Here is a 19957-nt window from a genome sequence, read left to right as displayed (position 1 = left end):
ATAATTTTTTTTTATCCCGTCCATCGAACTGGTACAAACGTTAGTATATGGTTACGGAAATGTATGCACACACGCCAACACACACAAGAGAGAGAGAGAGAGAGAGAGAGAGAGAGAGAGATGATTAGAAAATGTAACGGCAACTCTATTGGGCGAGAGAGACAGAGTTGTGTTGTTTTATAGGCCGAAACTTCCTGAGGATTCTATGGGGTCCACAATTGACGGTCTTGTTGGGCCCTGGATAAAATGATTATTTACAATTGATATCATACATTCACATAAATAAATGGAGTCAAAAAGATAGATATAAAATACTACGTAAGAGAGTGTATGTACAGGTTTTCATCAAAGTGATGTACTGGTATATTTTTTGGGTAGATCAAAGTGATGTAAATTGAAATTGATTCGATAAGCAATATTACAGTATTATACTACATGATTCTTCACAGCTGCGACTTGTGTGTATACTAATGGTTATGTCTATGATCACCATTAAGAAGACCCTCAAGGAAGGGAATTGATATCCGCGTCCAAACATACGAGCTATTGTAATCATATTAGTTTCGACTCTATTTCCCATATCCATCTTTCTTTTAATTTTTCTTGGTTTTCAAATCGGTGATGAACTGATTTTGTGGCATTGTATGTTGAAGCAAAAAAAAACAGTAGGTAGTCATTGTCCTGACCCTTTGCATATATGTTTTGGCGGAAGTTAGGGCGGTTGGAAAGAGCATGTCATTATGCAGTGGTTTAATTCGCCTAAGTTGTGACTATACTTTGTCCTGAAATTTAGACAGGTTTCTCTTTATTCGTTGTTGTAGATTGATTTTTTTTTTCATATATCTGCTTAATTGAATCTAATTAGATGGATATTGTTTGAAGCTTATTTAAAATAACAATAAGATCGTGATCGAAATCTAGAATTTTTTTTTGGGTTGGTCAGAAAAGAGGGTAATTCCATTTAGTTGTGCTCCGAAGGTGTTGCATCGTGCCTTTAGGCACGGGCAATTACTAGTCTATATTATAAAACAGAGCGGTTTTTGTCTATACATATAAATCCAGCACCCTCTACAACCATCCGATTAATATTTCATGTTAGTTGTAGCCGTTTGATCGAGAGAGTACTTCCTAATATAAACTCCCCTAACCTTATGACCGATAAATCCTTTCAATTAATTGCTTTTACGTTGTTTCCTTAAGAAGGTTTTCCTATTTAATTTTCCTACATCCAATTCAATAATTTCCTTTTAGGTTGATTTTTTAACATTCAAAAACGAAACAAACCTTTTTTGATTCATATACTAAAAGAAAACATTCTTTGTTTGTTAAAGTTGATAATTACGTTGTTTCCTTAAAACGGAGTAGTATCTATATAATATGACAGGGAAGTTTTCAAATCCCCTAAATTTCCTCCTATATTTTGGACCCTAGGATCGGTACACATTTTTTCTACGGCTGAGATTAACGGATAGTATGGCTAAAATTATATTTGGAAACCTACTATTAATTCCTTATTGTATTTTTACGGCTGATTGTATTTTAAATCCCACCTATTCATTCCTTTAATTATAGGCTCTAAAGGTAATATTTCCAAATTCCTTTCAATCTCCGAAATCTTTTCCACCTTCTACAATATCAATTACCCGAACTATGATTTCGGGTAATTAGAAGTATGTTTTTGCATTTGTACCATCCTTTCCAAATATGTCGTTAGCCTTTCTACCTGTAGATCTCAGCCGTTGAAAAAATATGTACCTTCTATAATATCAATTATGCCATCCGTCATTATTATTTTTTGTATCTATTAGTTTTGCGTCAAATTTGTAGACTATTGGTGCGTCTCGATGAGAGAAATCAAAAAAGTAAAAAATTATGATCCAAACTCAAAATTTTCTTTCTTTTTCAAAAAATTTAAATGTGGATCATAATTTTACTCTTTCAATTCCTTCATTCGAGACTAACTAATAATAATTTACAAAAATTAACACAAAATTGATAAATGCGAAAATACATTGAGTAAAGGAAAAAAAAATTAGTCAACCCGGATTGTGAAGCCAAACCACGTGCTAATAACTTACAGTATACATTTTCGATTAGCATACTAACTTGGAAATAGAATTTTTTTCAAAAATTGCATGAAGATTTATAAAATACTTTTTCGATCAGGAATATTACCTAAATGAAAAATACAAGTTTTCCTCCCAAGTCCCAATAAATCCTCTGTTCATCGTTCATCATTCATCATTTAGGAATATTACCTAAATGAAATGTTTCTCCCTGTTACCTTTTGCAATTGATTTTCCTTTTTCCAAATACTCATCACCACGTCTCTCTCTGGTTCAAACCAGATCATTCAAAGTTCAAGTGCCACTCCTCGCTCGCCATCACCACTAAACTCCGATCAGCACCTTTCGGAAGTTACCACAACCATCGCCACCAGTACCATCGTACACCACCACAAACCACCATCGTCTGCTATTTGATTTCTCTACCTTTTAGTGATTTCTGATCGACGGCGCGGCGGTGTTAAATCCAAAAAGGTGAGTTTATTGATTTATTCTCTATCATAGTTTTCTGTGATTACTTTTATTTAGTTTAAAACCCTAAGCAAAATAATGTGATTGGGTTCCTATCCAACTTATATCCAGTGTGGTTAGCTTCTCTCCCCCTTCACAAACTCAAGAAGGGGACTTGATTCAAGACAGTTTCAACGAGACTGATTTCACAATAATCGTCGATGCGGCCATCATCAACGACAGTTCCGTATGCACCCCAACACTATGTAATTTCAGCCTTAGGGATAAAAGTGTTAAACTATTTGTTGTTTAATCGGATGGGTTGGGTAGATGAAGAGTAATGCAGAATTGATACTTGCTTAGAAGTTTAATCTGCTTGGGTAAAGTCAGTGTTATTGTACAGTGAGTTGGTGTTGGTCTGAAGACAAAAATAATTTTGGATCAATAGAAGGAAGTTAGAGTATTGCTCGCTCAAAAGGTATTGTGTTCTTTAGTTTTGAACTTCATTGTGCGATCATAAAGCAGGAGCTATATGTTGTTGCCTCCTAATTTTTGGACACTTATCTCTTTCATAAGCTGAGCTTCCTACTACTTCCGCGCACGGCCCTAGATTCTTCTAATACTGATGTTTTTTTATTTTTCATGCAGCTATGTCATCAGTTTTTGGGGTTCTTGCTATAACCGAAGGTAATACATTTTTCCTTTCTTCATGTACACGATTGAGCATGTCTATTGTGAACGTGTATAAACGAGAACATACGAGACAATTTTTTGCTCTTTGTATATATGTATAAATAACTTGATCACAATCGTCTTAGCATCAGAAGTCTCAATTGTTGTGTTATTGCTAGGGCTTCCCATTCATTGTTGGAGTTGGACCTTATATTCATGCAGTCACGTTCCCTTTGTTCAGTAGATTAGATAAAACCTTTTACTAAGGGATGTACTTGAAGGGAGCTGGTTGATGAAGCTAAGGTTTTACTGTAGGAGGATGGGCGGGGAAGGGATTTGGAGGTTTATGACGGGTAGGAAGGAGTTGGAGGGAATTAGGGCTCAGATGCTGGTGGCATTGGGCGACTGCATTGATCCGGCCGGCGAGGTTGGAGACTAAAAAAAAAATTGACTTGATTAGAAATTTCATTTGATTATACCTTTTTTGTTGTTTTGACTGTTGCGCTTATTTAGTAAACTGTTAGTTTTTTCCTTCTAAATTTCATTTACTGAAATTTTGAAATTTATTAGAAAGACCCTCTTTGAAGTTTATTAACAAGAAATAGAATATTTTTAGAGAAATTAGAATTGTTGGAGGGGTGGTCAATATTATGGCACCACAGTTAATTTAGGTTGGGTTTCGAATTAATTATGTTATGTCTTGCCTTTAGACAGGTCCTACAATCATTCTGAAATATGATGTTGCATTTGTTATGTTATCTCATTCCATTTGAAATAAAGATTTGGTATCTACCGTATCTTCATGATTTTATTTTACAGGTGTGAATTAAATGGCTTCGTTTGGCATGGGTGTTACACAATGATTTTGTGTTTGTTCCATTGCAGTGAATTGGAATGGAGATTCGGCTGATTATGTGTTGTTTCGGGTAGAAACTTTAAAGGCCTTAATAGACACAAATCGGGTAGGAACTTTAGAGGCCTTAATGGACACAGATCCTTCATCATATCAATTCCATATTCGAGCAGGCACGGGCAATTTCTAGTGAGATATAAAACGTGAAATTCATGTAGTTTTCTTATTTTTCACCACGTGGGGTACGTTTTTGACATCAATATTATGACGAATAAGAACATATTGATAAACGATAACATCCACTGAACATGGACGCCGAAGGAAGTTGTAGGAGAAAACAGTATAAACACAACAAGTACATGCATATTTGCACAAACTACTCTCAAATATTACTGCATTTTATCTAACGATCACACAGAGGAGATAAACAACTTTTCTCTCTTTCAAGAGGTTAGCCCTTCCCTTGAATATAATTTCGACATCGGGCTCAACGAAGAATCCGGAGACGACGTTAAAATTGAAATTCCCAAGAAAATTATGGACATGGTGGACCGTCGTGAGAATGATCCAAAACCCCTTTCAGAATAGACGAATGGTTCAGCATCGTCAATGCTTCTTTGGCTCACAAGAAGGTGTGGTGTCTACAGATGTCCAAAAGACATCGGTTTGTATCCTTCATTTTGCATTAAACTGTTTATTTTCTTTGTTGGTGTAGTTGCTATGACAGTTACGAAAGGTAAAACTTTTGGTAGCTTTCTTATGTCATTTCTCTTCCTTGCCGACAAAGGGCAGAACCCATTTCATTAGTTAATGTAAGAAGCATAGTCTGTCCCAGTTACAACAAAATATATTGCCGGCCCTGACTACAGTTGAAATAGAGTTGGTTAGATCAACCATAATCTCGGTTTTACAAAGGAAACATATCTGGAGTCAGGTTTGACTTTCCTTTTTCCGTCTCATTTGCTTAGGCATAAGTGAAATGATTTTTGCAACAGTTTATATAGCATTGAAACTTACCCTGCACAATCTTCCATTCTCCTTTCTCACAAGTAACAGGAAAAGAGTAAATAAGGCCAGGTTGAATTCCATAAGACCCATCTGAGTACACTCCCATTGAAACCCACATTCCCCGAATGAAGCAATGAAATGCAAAATAAATAAACAAGCGGATGCTGATAATAGTATACAGAGAGAAATAGCAATAATTTTGCAACACCAAATTGTTAGTGAAGAAACTCTAACCATGGGAGTCCCAAGAACCCAATCATGTATATGATCACAAGCAGAACTTGCAGCAGATAATGCACTAGACAGCTTTCGTGCTTTGATTATAGCTGTGCCACGCTGTTGCACAGTAGCAATGAACTCGGTATTTAGCCTGAGACATTCAGAAATTCGGTGCTCTTAGTAAATCTAATCCAACAGTAAAAAAAGATGCCTATGTGGGAAAACAAGATTGGATTGTTGTAACATTGTTAGTTTGCTACATTGCTGAATTCAATGGATTCGATTATCAACTATACCTAACCTCGGATCCTATGCGAGAGCAGTTTTAAAAATTACCTTAAATCTTTGTGTGATTGTCATATGTGAGCACTTTTTAAAAAAAATGACCCTAAATCTTTGGGCGGGAAATGCTTAGGGATTCCAAGATAGGTAACTATGACATTAGTCACATTACACATATCTTCTTAGGAAACAAATGTTTATTTCTTCAGAAATTCTGCTCAATGGAATTGAAGGATGGGCATCTTAATCAAGCATGTTTAAGTGTCCATTTTAGCTGCAAAATAAAGTTTAACATGGATGATTAACTGCATAATTAAGTGGACGAAACCTGGGAGAGAGATGCAGAGAGGAGTCAGCTCTGTTCATATTTTCCAGAAAATCCCCTTGGTTTATCTTTATATTTAAAATTTATCTTCTAGTTTGATCTGTGAAGCGAAGTCCCACATGGCCTAGGTACCAAAGTAATATGAAGTATATAAGCATGAGGGCACCCTCACTTCATTAGCTAGCTTTTGGGGTCGAGTTCTATCCAAGACCATTTAACATGGTATCAGAGCTAGGTCCCAGAGATGGGTATGGTGTGTGTCTCTGGCCTGCACACGGCAGGTGTTGCCGAGTGAGCAGGTTGCGCATGAGGCAGGGTGTGAAGCAGAGTCCCACATCGCCTGGGTACCAAAGTAATCTGAAGTATATAAGCGTGAGGGCACCCTCACTTCAATAACTAGCATTTGGGGTCGAGTTCTACCCAAGACCATGTAACATGATCTCCCAACGTTCTCATCCTATTAAATTATCAAAGATAATATGCACGTAAGGACCATCTCGAAAATAAAAAAGGCAGAATAGAATGATAGGAATACCAATTGTCATCACCAACAAGTTCTCTGACAGGTTTCAGTCCAGCGCTGGTGCTTACAGTTGCATGATTGACATCAGGGTACTGAGTTGAAGAATGATTCCCTCAGATGATTGCATTCTTCACAACACCAACATGAACTTGCAGCTCTCTGATATTTGGCCTAGGGCTCTGTTATGGTCAAGCCTTGTAAGGCATGTGATATTTTTCTCTGGTATTGAAGGGGCAAATTCTTTCAGGATGAGTGCATTGGTGTTGGCCGGGTAAGCAACCACTAGTACCTATATAGGAATCACCAAGAAACGCCTAGACATAGCAGATGGATTTGTGGATCTCCAGCACTACATCTAAGCGCAAAGTGAATAACGGAAAAAATGGGATTTACTTACCCTGTATGCAGATTAAAAGAAATCTCTGATTTTCTGCCAATAGGATAAGTATGCAGAACTCAGCAGAAGTACAAAATGAAAAAGATTGGCAGAGGCAAAAGGTGTTCTCTTACCAAGAACAATTAATGGTAATATTGTGGGAATTAACAATGACTAAAATCTACAGATCATTCAACCATCTAGAACATATTTTGGGTTTTTGCACATGCTAGAATGAGAGAGGCTATGCTTTGCAACTTTAGACAAAAAGTAAATTAATAACTACATCCAATGTCCTAAAGGGAGTTGCCTAGTGACTACTTTATGGAAAACATGACAGGCTTTCGAAGCAATAGGCAGAAGAGAGAGCTAAACGTCCAATACTAGGGTTTACGACCATAAGTCAAGTTTTAGCCAATATCAATGCCTGAGATAAATTTACCATAGATTAATGCATCTTAATACGGCATCAAGAGAGCATCTCCTGATTCAAAGGCTTGCCAAAAAATATCCATAGCACAGTGATCATCAACTACATCATCAGAACTGCTTTGCAATTAACCCATCTCACCATGCAATTTGGAGAGGCATGCTGTTCCAAAGCTGAAGCTTGGGCCTTGTAAATGGATACATTTTTGGACATCACATCCTTCCGCTCCATTCCCTCCTTCCGGGGGAATCCGCCAACCATGGTTGCAATATCAACACCTTTACAATCCTCAATGGCATCAGTAGTTGCAACAACACCTGTTAAACAACACATCCAGTCAACCAAGAGATTAAAAGTGGAATATAATTCATCTGCTGTGATGAAGATGAACGTGTTTATTGCAACAACTGTAGAACCTCTATAGCAGATTTTCACAAAAGCTGCCCAAGATACAGAAGACTGTTTGTGATGGAGATGAACGTGTTTATTGCAATAACTGTAGAACAAGAAGAATGATAGTAACAATAGTAACAAAAAAGAAATAAAAAGCGAACCTATGTAAGTGCATAGGAGAATGATCATAACAAAACCCTAATTATTTGCAGATAGCCTTGCAAACGGCTCTGTGGTTGCATTGGGGACTTCAAAACCATGAACCTGGCTATTCGGCTGCCTTGGAGGCCTTGTGATTGTTCACAAGTTGCATCTCTACGTCTTGAGAAACTGGTAAATGTTCTTTGTATTCCATTGTCAACTCACCCTTACCCTGCAGAATTTAACAAGATACATCTATCACATCTTGATTGCAGTTTAAGCAATACATAGAGAATTTTGCATTTGTATATTGATCTGCTTCACCTGTGTCATTGAACGAAGAGATGTCGAGTACCCAAACATATTATTGAGAGGCACCTGAAAATTCAAGAAATGATTCTTCATAAAACTACATGCAATGTAGAAAGACAATCAATATCATCATCAACGATGATATCTACCTTGCCAAGCTAATCCGAAACAACTTTGTTTGGTTGCAATTTCTATTGAAAATAACAGAACAATTCTCCAAAACTAGCTTTCTCATAAGTTTTTGGAAAAGAACCGATTTTTATTAACACTAGATGTTTTGGATTTCTCTCACACAGTTTCGTACCAAAAAAGGAACAAGATATAAAAAACATTTTTTTTTGAACGGCACAAGATATAAAAACATAACTTTCAGTCAGTGCTAAAACAGAAAATTATGGTAGGAAGCACTATAAAATTTTGTGATAACTTAAGGACAAGAGCAAAATTATGCATACATGGGCAGTGATTACTAAGTCATCTCCATCCTGGTCATTCCCAACAATCACACCTTTTCTCCTGTCTATAACAGATGGAAGCAGTACTTCAGAAAGTAGAGGAATAGATTGAACTAACAAGTTGTTATGAAAAATAAACCAATAGACCCACTTGTTAATATCACCAGTCACAGTGCCCTGAAACTCTGTTGGTGCTTTCAGTTCCACTAGCATTATCGGTTCCAAAATAACAGGTCTTGCTTCTGGGTAGCACTGTTTCATAAAGTGGCAGTATTAAAAGCCTTGTAAAAGAGGTTAATCACAACGACACAATAAATATACAACCAACCCCCGACCCAAACATACAGGAAAGAAAAACCTCCACAGCCAAAATGGAACCCATTCCCAGAACAAAAAAAAGAAAGGAGAGAGAGAGAGCAGCTCAAACTGCAAATTCATCAAATATGAGATTCCACTTTTGATTTGGGATGTAAGAAGTACCTTTCTAAATGCATAAATGGAAGCTAACTTGAATGCAAGTTCACTAAAATCCACAGCATGGGATGCACCATCTGTCAAAGCAACACGGATATTTTCTACCGGATGACCTATTAACGAACCCCTATACACACAACAGGATTCATATTATGAACAACAAATAGCCAAACCAACGTAGTATAAGTTCACATTCATTTTATAATAGAGTAGTAAAGATTGATAGAAGTAGGGGGTGATGATAGTGGTAGTTGATAAGACAACAACTACCAATAAGAACCACCCCCCATTACCATCATAAAAAATGAAAATGGACAATAACGTTCCACAGTACAACGGAAAATGAAACTGAGAAAAAGAGAACGAGAGTGTGAGTGTGAGTGAGAAGAAAAATAAACAAGGAAATACACAACATATGATACTGTATTTTCCTTGCAGAAAAGTAAAATAGTTCATAGAACGTACGAATTGGCAGCTCTTTAAATCCCTTCTCAATCGCTGGAATAAAATTAAACGGTATCGCTTAACCTACGATCATGTTTTCAAATTCAAACTTTGTTGATGACCCATGTGGAAGTGGTTCAATATACCTGCAATAAAAAATTCAAATCATAATCCAAGCAACTACTATAATTCAAAGAAACTAAACATGAGACATGCAAAGGCTGATAAAACTCCATCTAAGTAACCATATTACACACTTTGGAATAAAAATTAAAACAATGGCGTAGGGACTGCACAATGCAATTTGTGAGCCCTTGATGAGACTCAATTTGCCACCTCCAGTTCATAAAAATTGAGGGACTCCCTGAATTTCCAGTATGGAAACAGTAATGACCAGTTTCTGGTTCTGAATCTGAAATATTATTGGATTGACATAATGAAAAGCACCATATACACGAGACATTAGGGGTGTTATATAGGCGACAATAATAAGGACATGATAAAAAAATACTTGCCACTAAAGGAAGTATGCTCAGAACTTACCCAGTAACCCTTCCATATTGACCTTGTCCTCCAGTTTGCTTTTTGTGTAAATAATCAAATTCAGCACGTTGAGTTACAGTCTCTCTGAAGTTAAACACGAGGTTTTCCAACAGTTGCATCAACCTGCTCAAGGGCAAATCAAGAAAAAATTAGGGGGAAATAGAATGATAAATAACCCGCATTGACATTTTCTTGGGGGAATGTAACAGATGACATTTCAGTTTTTAGTAATTAGAGATGTCCAAAGGTATTAACTAGTATAGGACTTGGCACCTTATATTCCCTTTGAATGCGTTCCACATGTATGCCCAAATGCAGCTCTCCCAAACCAGAAATAATCGTCTGCCCATGAAAACATTAAGGAGTGAATGGAAAACATGATAGAGTTCTTCAATAGGCAAATACACACCCACCTCCTAAAACAGACCCAAGTACAAGGAGGAAAAAATGACACAGCAAGAAGTCACACCTGGCCACTCTCCGCATCCAAACCAACCCGAAAAGTAGGATCCTCTCTCTGAAAGCAATTCAAAGCTTTCGAGAACTGCAAAAAGAGGGTAAGAGAAGGTTATCCTTTAATTTACGCCTACACAACCATCAAAAACACATTCAAGGTAAAATACACACTTGTCCTCCAGAATCTTTAGAAACTGGTGAAACAGCTAAGGACATCACTGGCTCCGGGACGTTCATAGACGTCATGGTATATCTAACTGATCCATCGGTGAAAGTATCTCCTGGTGACACAAAATAATAATCGGGGTTGATTACAAAATGAAGTCTGAAAATCAACAAAGACCAAGATAAGCAGTCTATGAAGGAATATAGCACTCCGGCTCCCAATATTGCAAGAAAATGCCTGGTAGTTGAAAAAAGAGAAAGTAATTAACAGAGCCTATCAATATCCATTTTGGCCTTGCTTGTCAAACGTCCAAAAAAAAACCACTTTCACAAGATCTATTGTCTGTTTGCATCATGATAGTAAAAAATAACACATGGAAAAAAAACAAAAAACAAAGACCAAGATGAGGAGTATAGGAAAAAATTGAAAATCTTCAAGATCCAAATATTGCAAAAAACAGACTGACATTTGAAATGACTAAGTCCAAATATGAAATGAAGACTATTTGAAATGTCTATTTGGCCATGCTTGTCTAACGCCCAAGCAAAAAGAACTTCGAAAATGATAGACTATAAGTTTGCATATATGGAGCTAGGAAATGGATACCTGAAGCACAATCTACTCCAAATACAGCAACTATTTACCCGGCATGTGCCTCTTGAATTTCCTATAGGATAAAAGGCACCAAGAAAAAGGAAATAACATTAACCAAATAAAGGGTAAGACTAAAAAAAGACTTGAGAGAATGCTGCTTGACTCTCAAGGATTCACTCAATTTGCCCAAGCACCCGGAGAGATTCCACAGTTGCATTACTTGACAAATTGAATAGAAGCATTGAAAAAAGTACAAAAGAACCTACCTCCATCTCATTTGAATGCATCCGACCTAAGCGAGGTACCTGTAGCAAAATAACTTCAGGAATTCAGAAAGTGAATTGAAAGCAGAAAATCAGGTCATGTCTACAGAAAAAGTGAGCTAAATACTAGTATAACTCCATCATAACAAGAACAACCATTTTTGCAATCGTATTGTTCGTCTTCACACTGATGAAAAGTCTACCAAATTAAACTATCACTTCTGGTGCCAATTTTTACCAATTGAACACACAATCCAATCTATCTAGGATTCTGTTGCTATTTGTTTTCCCTTGTCAAACATGACTTGGTCTAGCTAAGAAAAGGTTTTAAAAAGTTAATTCCTGCAGTATAATAGAATACATGAATAAACTAAGCAAACACCAGCCTAAACCACAGACCCAATTCGGCAACGACCTGTTTCTCCAAGTTCCTTTCATTGTTATTTTGGTCAAGAGCGTAGTTACTAACTTCTGTGGGGCAAGGCAAATAACTAAGGACACCATCAAGAAGTGGTTGCACTCCCTGTAGTCCACAAATGGCACAAGGGAAAAAAAAAAATCATAGTTGTACAAGCAGGTAGATTATACTCCATATTATAGTACTACCATCAACTGAAAAAGGAGTATGGAAAAAGAAACAGAATAAAGGAAAAGAACCTAGAGAGCGATGCAGCAAAAATACCTTATTTTTAAATGCAATGCCCATGAATACTGGTATGAACTTTCATGCTATAGTAGCTCTGCGAATTGCCCTCTACTCGAAGAACAAAAATCACCAATGTAAGGATAATAATAATAATTAATATAAAAATTCTAGCACAAATGTTACACCACAATTCGAACAAAAACTATTGGTAAATAGTTTTCAAAACGATAGAAAATCAAAGGACAAAACAATACCGTCCCACTCGTGTAAAATTACTTTTTTTAGCAAATCACCAATAACACACAGTCAACATGTAAGATGAGAAAAAGATATCCAGGTCAGTGGATGACCATTGTTGATTCTGTACTTTTAAACAAACAAAAAAGAGAGAGCATGGTATCGTTACATTAAACCAACTTCAGATGCTCCTCACAAAATAGACTAAGACAATCAAAAGTAACGGAGTCAACGATGTGTAAAACAAAAGTGCCATTAGTTATCATGGGAAATCAACATGAGTATTAAACTTGACACAATCGAATGATTCAAACCATAGAGAGAAACCAGTCCCTTCTGCCAAAATAAGGCCAAAGACATACACAACAAGTCCTGAGCTGGGAGTGCATTCATGTGAAATATGGGACACAAAATAATCCAAGGAAAGGTCATAGCTATTTTATTGTCCAACATACCTCAAGTTCTGCTGATGTTATAGGTTCGTCGGCCAAAAACAACTCAGCAAGTCTATCATCAACTTCAGAAACCACTTCAATTAGTTCACGCCGCTTCTCGGCGACTAACGCCTCCATATTTGGAGGTACTTCTTCGGGTGAGTATTTTTTCACTGCAAAGGTAACAAGATAATAACCAGATTCAGAGATCATGAAATAAACCCACTGGAACCATGAAAATAATAAGATTTTGACTGCACAATGTCAACGAGACCCTGAAAGTCATCTTCCATCCAATAGGAACTTGCACTGTAGCAGCGTTGTGTCGAAGCTCAGATCTTGCCTACAAAAGAAGAAACTTAATCACTACTTCAAAAGTACCAAATATAAACTAAGTTTTACATTTGGACCACCATGCACCACCCCAAACTCCATATCTTTGGATGACATAATGTGGGTTCATCCAGAGAGTTAGGCCCACAAACAGAGGAAGACTTGTTCCATATTGCAGACCACACATCTTTGGAAAAAGAGCAGCCAAAAAACAGGTGCTTGTGAGTTTCTTGTTCTCTACTACGCAAAGGACAGATTTCATCCGCAGTCATCCCCCATTTATGTAACCTGTCTTTAGTATTCAGCTTCCCTTGAGCAGCTAGCCAAAGAATAAATGCCCAGCATGGATAGTTTTTCTTGAACCAAACCACCTTTGCCCAAGGCTGCACTGGAAATTTAGTCCTCACAGCTTCCCAAGCAGACCTAGCATTGTAGACACCAGTAGGGCTAAGGAGCCACACCATCACTCTATATTGGATTAAAGGCTGGCCAATGCTCCTTAATCCAAATGATGCAGTTATTCATTTGAAGCTCAATTTCAGTCGCAACATTTTATTTCACATCAAGCTGCAGATTTAAGTATCTACATACTTTATTAAGTGGTTATTAATATTTTACAGGAAGAATCAAACAACGACACAAATCCTATACCACAACTATGAAAGGAGTAGTTTTCGAAGGACTTGTGGTAATTCATAATCGAACTCCATACCTCATAGAGGAGGTTACGAATTTGTTATTTTGGTGGAAATTGTCATTGTTCTTTTTCCTTCCTTGTTCGTTTTTCACACAGCCAGCAATAGAGATTCCATAACACATGCTTGTTGTTTATAACTCAATCCCATGCATCCAAAACAAACCAAACATGAATTCTTTAAACCCCTCCACTTTAGCAGTCCTATCCCAGCCTTGAAAACTGCTATCAAACATGGAAGGATAAAAAATGGACAGCAGCTTGGGAACGATGAAATACAATGGCACTATGCCATCCTTAATCAGCGGCTTTAAGTAGAATAAAGCGCAACTTTAAAAACATTGTGAGCTAATATTTGGACATCACGTCTGACATCACAATTGAATAATGCACAATCAAGTAGTAAGTTCATATACATGTTCGTGAGGGTTAGATTTCTCTGATTCTATTGAAAGTTTAAAGAACATTTGAAAAACAGAAAGTCCTTAAGACAGACCAAACCAAACCGAGCCTTATGTCCCAATCAATTGGGGTCGGCTACATGAATCCTGTTTTCCATTGAGCTCTGTCTAGGGCTACCTCTTCGCTTAGACTTAGCAAGCCCAAGTCCTTATGTATCACAGTATCCAAAGTCAGTTTAGGTCTTCCTCTTCCCCTAACCAGACTATCCACTACTATCATGTCACTCTTCTTTACTATTGCCTCTGCAAGTCTACGGTAAATAGGTCCAAACGGAATTCTGACGTACCCAAAAAAAAAGAGGTCCAAACCACCTTAATCTATTTTCTCTCAACTTATCTTGTATAGGTACAACTCCTTGAGAGAGACATATAACCAAAATAATAATAGGGGAATTTCTCCTTACTTTTTGTCATCAATAAGAGGTATTGCCAATTGGTATTTCCAAGTTGAAATCAACAAATGATTGTTCATATCACTTAAGAGTTACCTAAGTCCTATTTCCCTGCTACATTTCATCTTGGGTCTAATTCTCTGTTAAAGCTCAACACGTAACTTTGTATTGCCTCTGTTCTTACAATTCCTTTCGGTGTTTCTGTATATCATTATGCAGATTGATGATGAAGGAGAATAACCTGACCAATAATAACCGCTGCATCAGAGCTCTTCAGGTCCAGAGCAAAATGTCCGTAGTAAGGGTGCCCATTATACCACCAAACAAATTCTCCGCCCAAGTGTATCCCTGACAAATCCTAAAAAAGAAAACCAAAAGAAAGACGGTAAGAACGTACAGCTGCTTTTGAGAACCACCATTTTCAAAATGTAACGCCATCAAGTCTGCCAATGATACCATAAAGATAATAACAAATAGGAGTGAACCACACCAGAACAAAACAAAGAAATTTCTACATACTTCTCCAGGAATACTAATAACTCGATCACTTTCAGCTCCATAGGCAAGCACAACCTGGTCAGTAGCAACAAATATCCACCAAAAACCAAAAACATTTGCAGGCAATATTCAAAGACCACAATAAGCACAAAATTTCATCTAGAGCTGGTACCTTACCACATAATATATCTCCCTGAGCTCAGACAAAGATACAGAAGACTCAAGTGACCCATTTCCAGTGAAGGAGCATCGTCCGGTTTGAGCAACCCGAGAAAACTGGTTGGTCACAAACTGTTGCAAGTTTTCTGGTAAACTAAGCTCAATTAAGAGCACTACATGAATTCATTAAGAACTACAGAAATAAAGGCAATTCATCAACAGACAGCTACAATCGACTTCACAAACTTTTATGCAAATATGATGATTTTGAAAACCTTGGTTTTGGGATGATCCAATGCCACACTGGAGCGGACTAATCCACATGGTGTCGGCAACCTATCAATGATATAAACCTCGGCTCCTTGACGTGTCTTCAGCATCTGGTTTTGGAAATTCAATCAAAAACACAAATCCTACCAATAATCCCCACAAGAACATAAGCCATCTCTGAAATGGTGGAACCGATTTACGTCCCTAACGACGATTTCCCTTGAAACAATTTTACAAATGAACTTGAATGCGGTATGGCAATCCAAGCAGACTCGAAGATTCTTCTTAATCCTAATGGGAGCTCCTGGCGGAGTGGCAATTAGCCCAAAAGCCACAGCAAGCTTCTCACTGTGGTGAAAAAGAAGAAGCTCCTTCTCACTTTCTTCAACATCGTGGAGGTCAATCTCTACCATAGGAACATACCCAGCTTTATTCATCAGATCCCTCAGCTCATCAAGCTTTGCATATATCTCTCCACTTCTAGAATGGCTCCTGTCTCCGACAATAAACGTGTGTACTTTGTCTTTCACCTCCATCCAACTTACCCCTGGTTCCTTTTTCACATTGCTCTCTTTCATACGTCTTCTCACCTTTGCCACGTTTTCCCACATTCCATTCGATGCATAAATATTTGCCAAAAGAACATGAGTGCCGGATTTTTCTGGTTGGAGTGTGAAAAGCATCTCAGAAGCACGTCGACCAAGCTCAATATTTTTATGAATCCTCGCCGCACCAAGTAAAGCCCCCCAAACAGAAGCATTGGCTTCAAATGGCATCTTATTCACAAGATCCATTGCCTCGTCCAATTTTCCAGCTCGACCAAGTAGATCAATCATGCAAGCATAATGCTCTTGCGTTTGCTCAATCCCAAATGACTCTTTCATTGACTCAAAGTATTTTTTTGCTTCGGTTACCAAGCCAGCATGATTGCATGCATAGAGGACACTAACTAAAGTTACATGATTTGGGGAGATGCCATTTTTAAGCATCTCATTGAACAAATTGAGAGCTTCTTTTCCATGCCCATGTTGAGCAAGTCCACCAATCATAGCAGACCACGAGACAATGCCTCTATCGCGTATCTCTGAAAAAGCTCGACCAGCATCATCTACACTTCCACACTTGGCATACATATTGACAAGAGAATTTCCAGCAAAACCATCCGATATGAATCCGAATTTTAAGATGTGGACATGAATTTGTTTCCCTTGTTCGTAAGCAGATAGATTAGCACAGGCATTAAGAAGGGAACTACAAACAAATGGATCTGGCTTAAGCTCCATATCTTGCATCTTGATATAAAGCTTTAGAGCTTCTTCTCCTTTTCCACATTGAGCATAAGATGCAATCATCGAAGTAAAAGATGCCAAATCACCAAATGGGCACTCTTCAAAAACTTTACATGCGTCTTCTGCATTTTCACACTTCCCGTACGAATCAATGAGGCTGTTTGAAACATAGACGTCAGATTGAAGACCCGATTTTACAGAAAGTGCATGAACTTGTTTGCAAATGTTGACCGCTCGCAAGCTAGCTGTGGAGTTGAGGATTGCACACATAGTTGTCTCGTTCAATCCTATTCCTTCTTTATACATATCACTACAAAGGTAAAGAGCTTCTATCTCTTCCCCTTTCTGTGACAGTCCAGATATAATGGCATTCAATGCTACCAAGTCCTTTTGCAGCATCAGCCAATAAACCGCCTTTGCTTCCTCCAACAAACCAGATTTGCAATACATGTCGATAAGGCCGACACTCACAAATGGATCCGATTTAATATTCATATTTAGCAAAACCGAGTGCAACTGTCTACCCAACTTTTCGAGTCCTAATCCAGCACAGGCTTTTAGAGCGCTCGACAAGGTGAACATATTTGGGCAAGTTCCTGAATTTTTCATCCGCCTAAACAATTTTAAAGCCCAATCATGGTACTCATGAAGAACACAACCAGCAATAATAGCATTCCAACTGACAATATCAGGCTTTCCAATTCCTTCAAAAACAGCCATTGAGTCTTGAAGATCTCCACCTTTTGCATACATGTCAACAAGTGCATTTGCAGAGAATGGATCAGAATCATACCCCCGTTTTATCAAATCCCCATGAATTCTTTTCCCTTGATTGATATCCCCCATCCCTGTACAAGCATTCAATATACACGACAAACTATACTCATCTGGTCTTATTCCTCTTAAGATCATTTCTCGAAACAAACCCAATGCTTCCTCAAATATATCACTCTGCACATAACAAGAAAACAACGCGTTCCAAGAAACAACGTTTCTTTCCGGCATCAAATCGAACAATATCCTTGAATCCTCTAGTGCACCACATTTCGCATACATCACAACCAAAGTAGTCGCGATGAAAACATTCGACTCGAACCCTGTTACCATGACAAGCCCATGAACTTGCTTCCCTAGCATCAAACCCTTTGTGATTGAGCATGCCTTGAGCACACTTGGGAGAGTGAACTCATTACACCGAAGACCCAACAAGTGCATTTCGCGGAAAGCCAATAGGGCTTCCTTGCCAAACCCATTCCAAGCATACCCAGATACCAAAGCAGACCAAGAGACCAAATCTGGTTCAGGACATTCATCGATCAGTTTACGTGCATACCCAAAAGCCCCACACTTGGAGTACAAATTAACCAAATGGTTTCGCAGGTTCTTGTCGTTTGATAACCCGATCCGGGTAATGTGGGCATGGGTTTGTAGACCTGGAATAAGAGACTTGGTTTGGCAGCAGTTTGATAGCAGCTTTGAGTAGGAAATGGACGTGGTGGGTGTGAAGTTGTTGCTTTTTTCAATTAAGTGTGACTTGGGTGTGGTGTTTTGGTCAAAGGAATACTCAGGTGAGGTTTGGATGAAGCGTTTAAAGGGACGGTAAAGTAGTTGGGGGAGCGGGTTCTTTTGGAGGGAAAATAACTGTCGAGGTTTCATGGTCCATTTGATAGCATTCATAAAACTCTGCCCCTTTCACTTTCACTGATGTCTGTCTCTCTTGGTAAATTCCTCTAACCAATTGGGTCCTTTCTTCTGTTTTTCAAACAAACCCGTCCACAGCGGCCCCGGATCCTCTTCACATCTCTCTCTCCAAAGATCTATCCCATCTTTTCACACAAATCTGACAACGCATTAATAAGACTATTGAACGGTTCAGATCAAGCCAGCAATTCAGCCTTCCAACCCTTTAAGCCATGCGACGTCGTTTCCCTCTTTCCCTCAAAACCGATTTTTTTCCGTTTCGAACCTCCACTCACAGCCAGATCAAGATCAAAACGAAACCAAATAAAGTTCAAAAAAAAAAAAAGGAAACCAAATCAACCACAAAGCCGAGAGATCAATGAATCAAATTACCGAGATGAAGAACCAGAGTGAATCGTTCGTAGTCGCCGGATCAATTGGTAGTGAAGCTCTGTTCTTGTACCCTCGTAACTCGACAGAAGCACTAAAATATGGAGTGCTGCTATTAGTACATACAATATGTACATACAATTTACATATAAATTTTGTGGGGTTCAATTCGGATCCCATAAAGATGATTCGAACCGCTCATTATTTTTAAAACATCTTTTTATGGAGCCATGTAAAAAATTAGCTCAATCCGATATCGGTAAGGATTTTTTCTGAATTTTTAGAGGCGAAACTAAGCAGTTAAGTAGTTTCGCCTCCACAAATTAAAAAAAAAAATTCTTACCGATATCGGGTTATGCTGATTTTTTACAGGACTCTATAAAAAATTGTTTAAAATATAGTTTGAATCATCTTTGTGGGACCCGAGGTAGGTCCCACAAAACTGATATGTACATAATATATATGTACATCTCATATGTACCCCTAGCATTTTTGTAAAATGTGGATCCCCTAAAATGGATGCAAACAAGGTGTCAATCTGTCGTTTGGAGAAAAGAGGGGAAAACGGCGTCGCATAGCTTAAGGGTTGTGAGGCTGACTCACTGGCTTGATCTGAACCGTTCAATGGCAGCTTCTTGTGAAAAGATGGGGTACATCTTTGGAGAGAGAGGTGTGGACCGTGGAGGAGTGATAGCTAGGAATGGCAACGGAGCGGGGTGGGGCGGATATTGCCTCACCCCAACCCCGATTCGAAAATTTAACCTCGCCTCCGATTCCATCCCAAATCTGGATCGGATAATTTATGGGTACCCCGTCCCGCCCCTATCGGGTTTACCCGCCCCCCCTCAAATTTTTTTTTCATTGAGAAAATATTTCTAGATTTTAAAATAAGTGAGCACAAACAATAAAAGTTTATGAAATAACTATTATAATTTCAACAAAATCTATTATCTAAAAACAAAATGAAAGAAATAGTTAATATTTTATGTGATATTTTAGTTGTAAGAGTAAAAATACAAGAATAAAAAT

General features: G+C 38.0%; 1 protein-coding gene and 1 pseudogene across 5 annotated transcripts; both read right to left on the bottom strand.

The window, feature by feature from the left end:
* Positions 1 to 4667: 4667 nt before the first annotated feature.
* On the bottom strand, positions 4668 to 7936 carry LOC131317882 (malate dehydrogenase, cytoplasmic-like; annotated as a pseudogene).
* Positions 7937 to 7947: 11 nt separating this feature from the next.
* On the bottom strand, positions 7948 to 18817 carry LOC131317878 (pentatricopeptide repeat-containing protein At5g04780, mitochondrial-like). Of its 5 annotated transcripts, XR_009197441.1 has the most exons (12): positions 11449 to 11620; positions 11195 to 11255; positions 10594 to 10703; positions 10436 to 10510; positions 10240 to 10308; positions 9967 to 10089; positions 9445 to 9569; positions 8986 to 9106; positions 8670 to 8757; positions 8506 to 8566; positions 8063 to 8116; positions 7948 to 7970 (listed from the first exon to the last, which is right to left on the bottom strand). XR_009197441.1 is itself a non-coding variant. In XM_058347557.1 (6 exons), the coding sequence occupies exon 1, from the start codon at positions 18533 to 18535 to the stop codon at positions 15713 to 15715; it is 2823 nt and encodes a 940-aa protein (XP_058203540.1). In that variant the 5' UTR covers positions 18536 to 18817; the 3' UTR covers positions 12898 to 12935; positions 12989 to 13518; positions 14884 to 15000; positions 15162 to 15215; positions 15313 to 15492; positions 15575 to 15712. The 5 variants fall into 5 exon arrangements, 4 of the variants coding, with proteins under 4 accessions (XP_058203541.1, XP_058203540.1, XP_058203542.1 ...); XM_058347557.1 differs by lacking the exons at positions 7948 to 7970; positions 8063 to 8116; positions 8506 to 8566; ... (7 more) ...; positions 11195 to 11255; positions 11449 to 11620 and adding exons at positions 12898 to 12935; positions 12989 to 13518; positions 14884 to 15000; ... (1 more) ...; positions 15313 to 15492; positions 15575 to 18817; XM_058347558.1 differs by lacking the exons at positions 7948 to 7970; positions 8063 to 8116; positions 8506 to 8566; ... (7 more) ...; positions 11195 to 11255; positions 11449 to 11620 and adding exons at positions 11906 to 11968; positions 12128 to 12199; positions 15575 to 18817.
* Positions 18818 to 19957: the final 1140 nt, after the last annotated feature.

The sequence above is a fragment of the Rhododendron vialii genome, chromosome 2a, assembly GCF_030253575.1.
Source record: "Rhododendron vialii isolate Sample 1 chromosome 2a, ASM3025357v1".
Classification (NCBI taxonomy): Eukaryota; Viridiplantae; Streptophyta; class Magnoliopsida; order Ericales; family Ericaceae; genus Rhododendron; species Rhododendron vialii.
This window is presented reverse-complemented; position numbering and strand designations above follow the sequence as displayed.

Bases quoted from the DNA above. Each gene is read 5' to 3' on its own strand.
- LOC131317878 (XM_058347558.1), bottom strand. From the start codon at position 18,535: ATGAATGCTATCAAATGGACCATGAAACCTCGACAGTTATTTTCCCTC.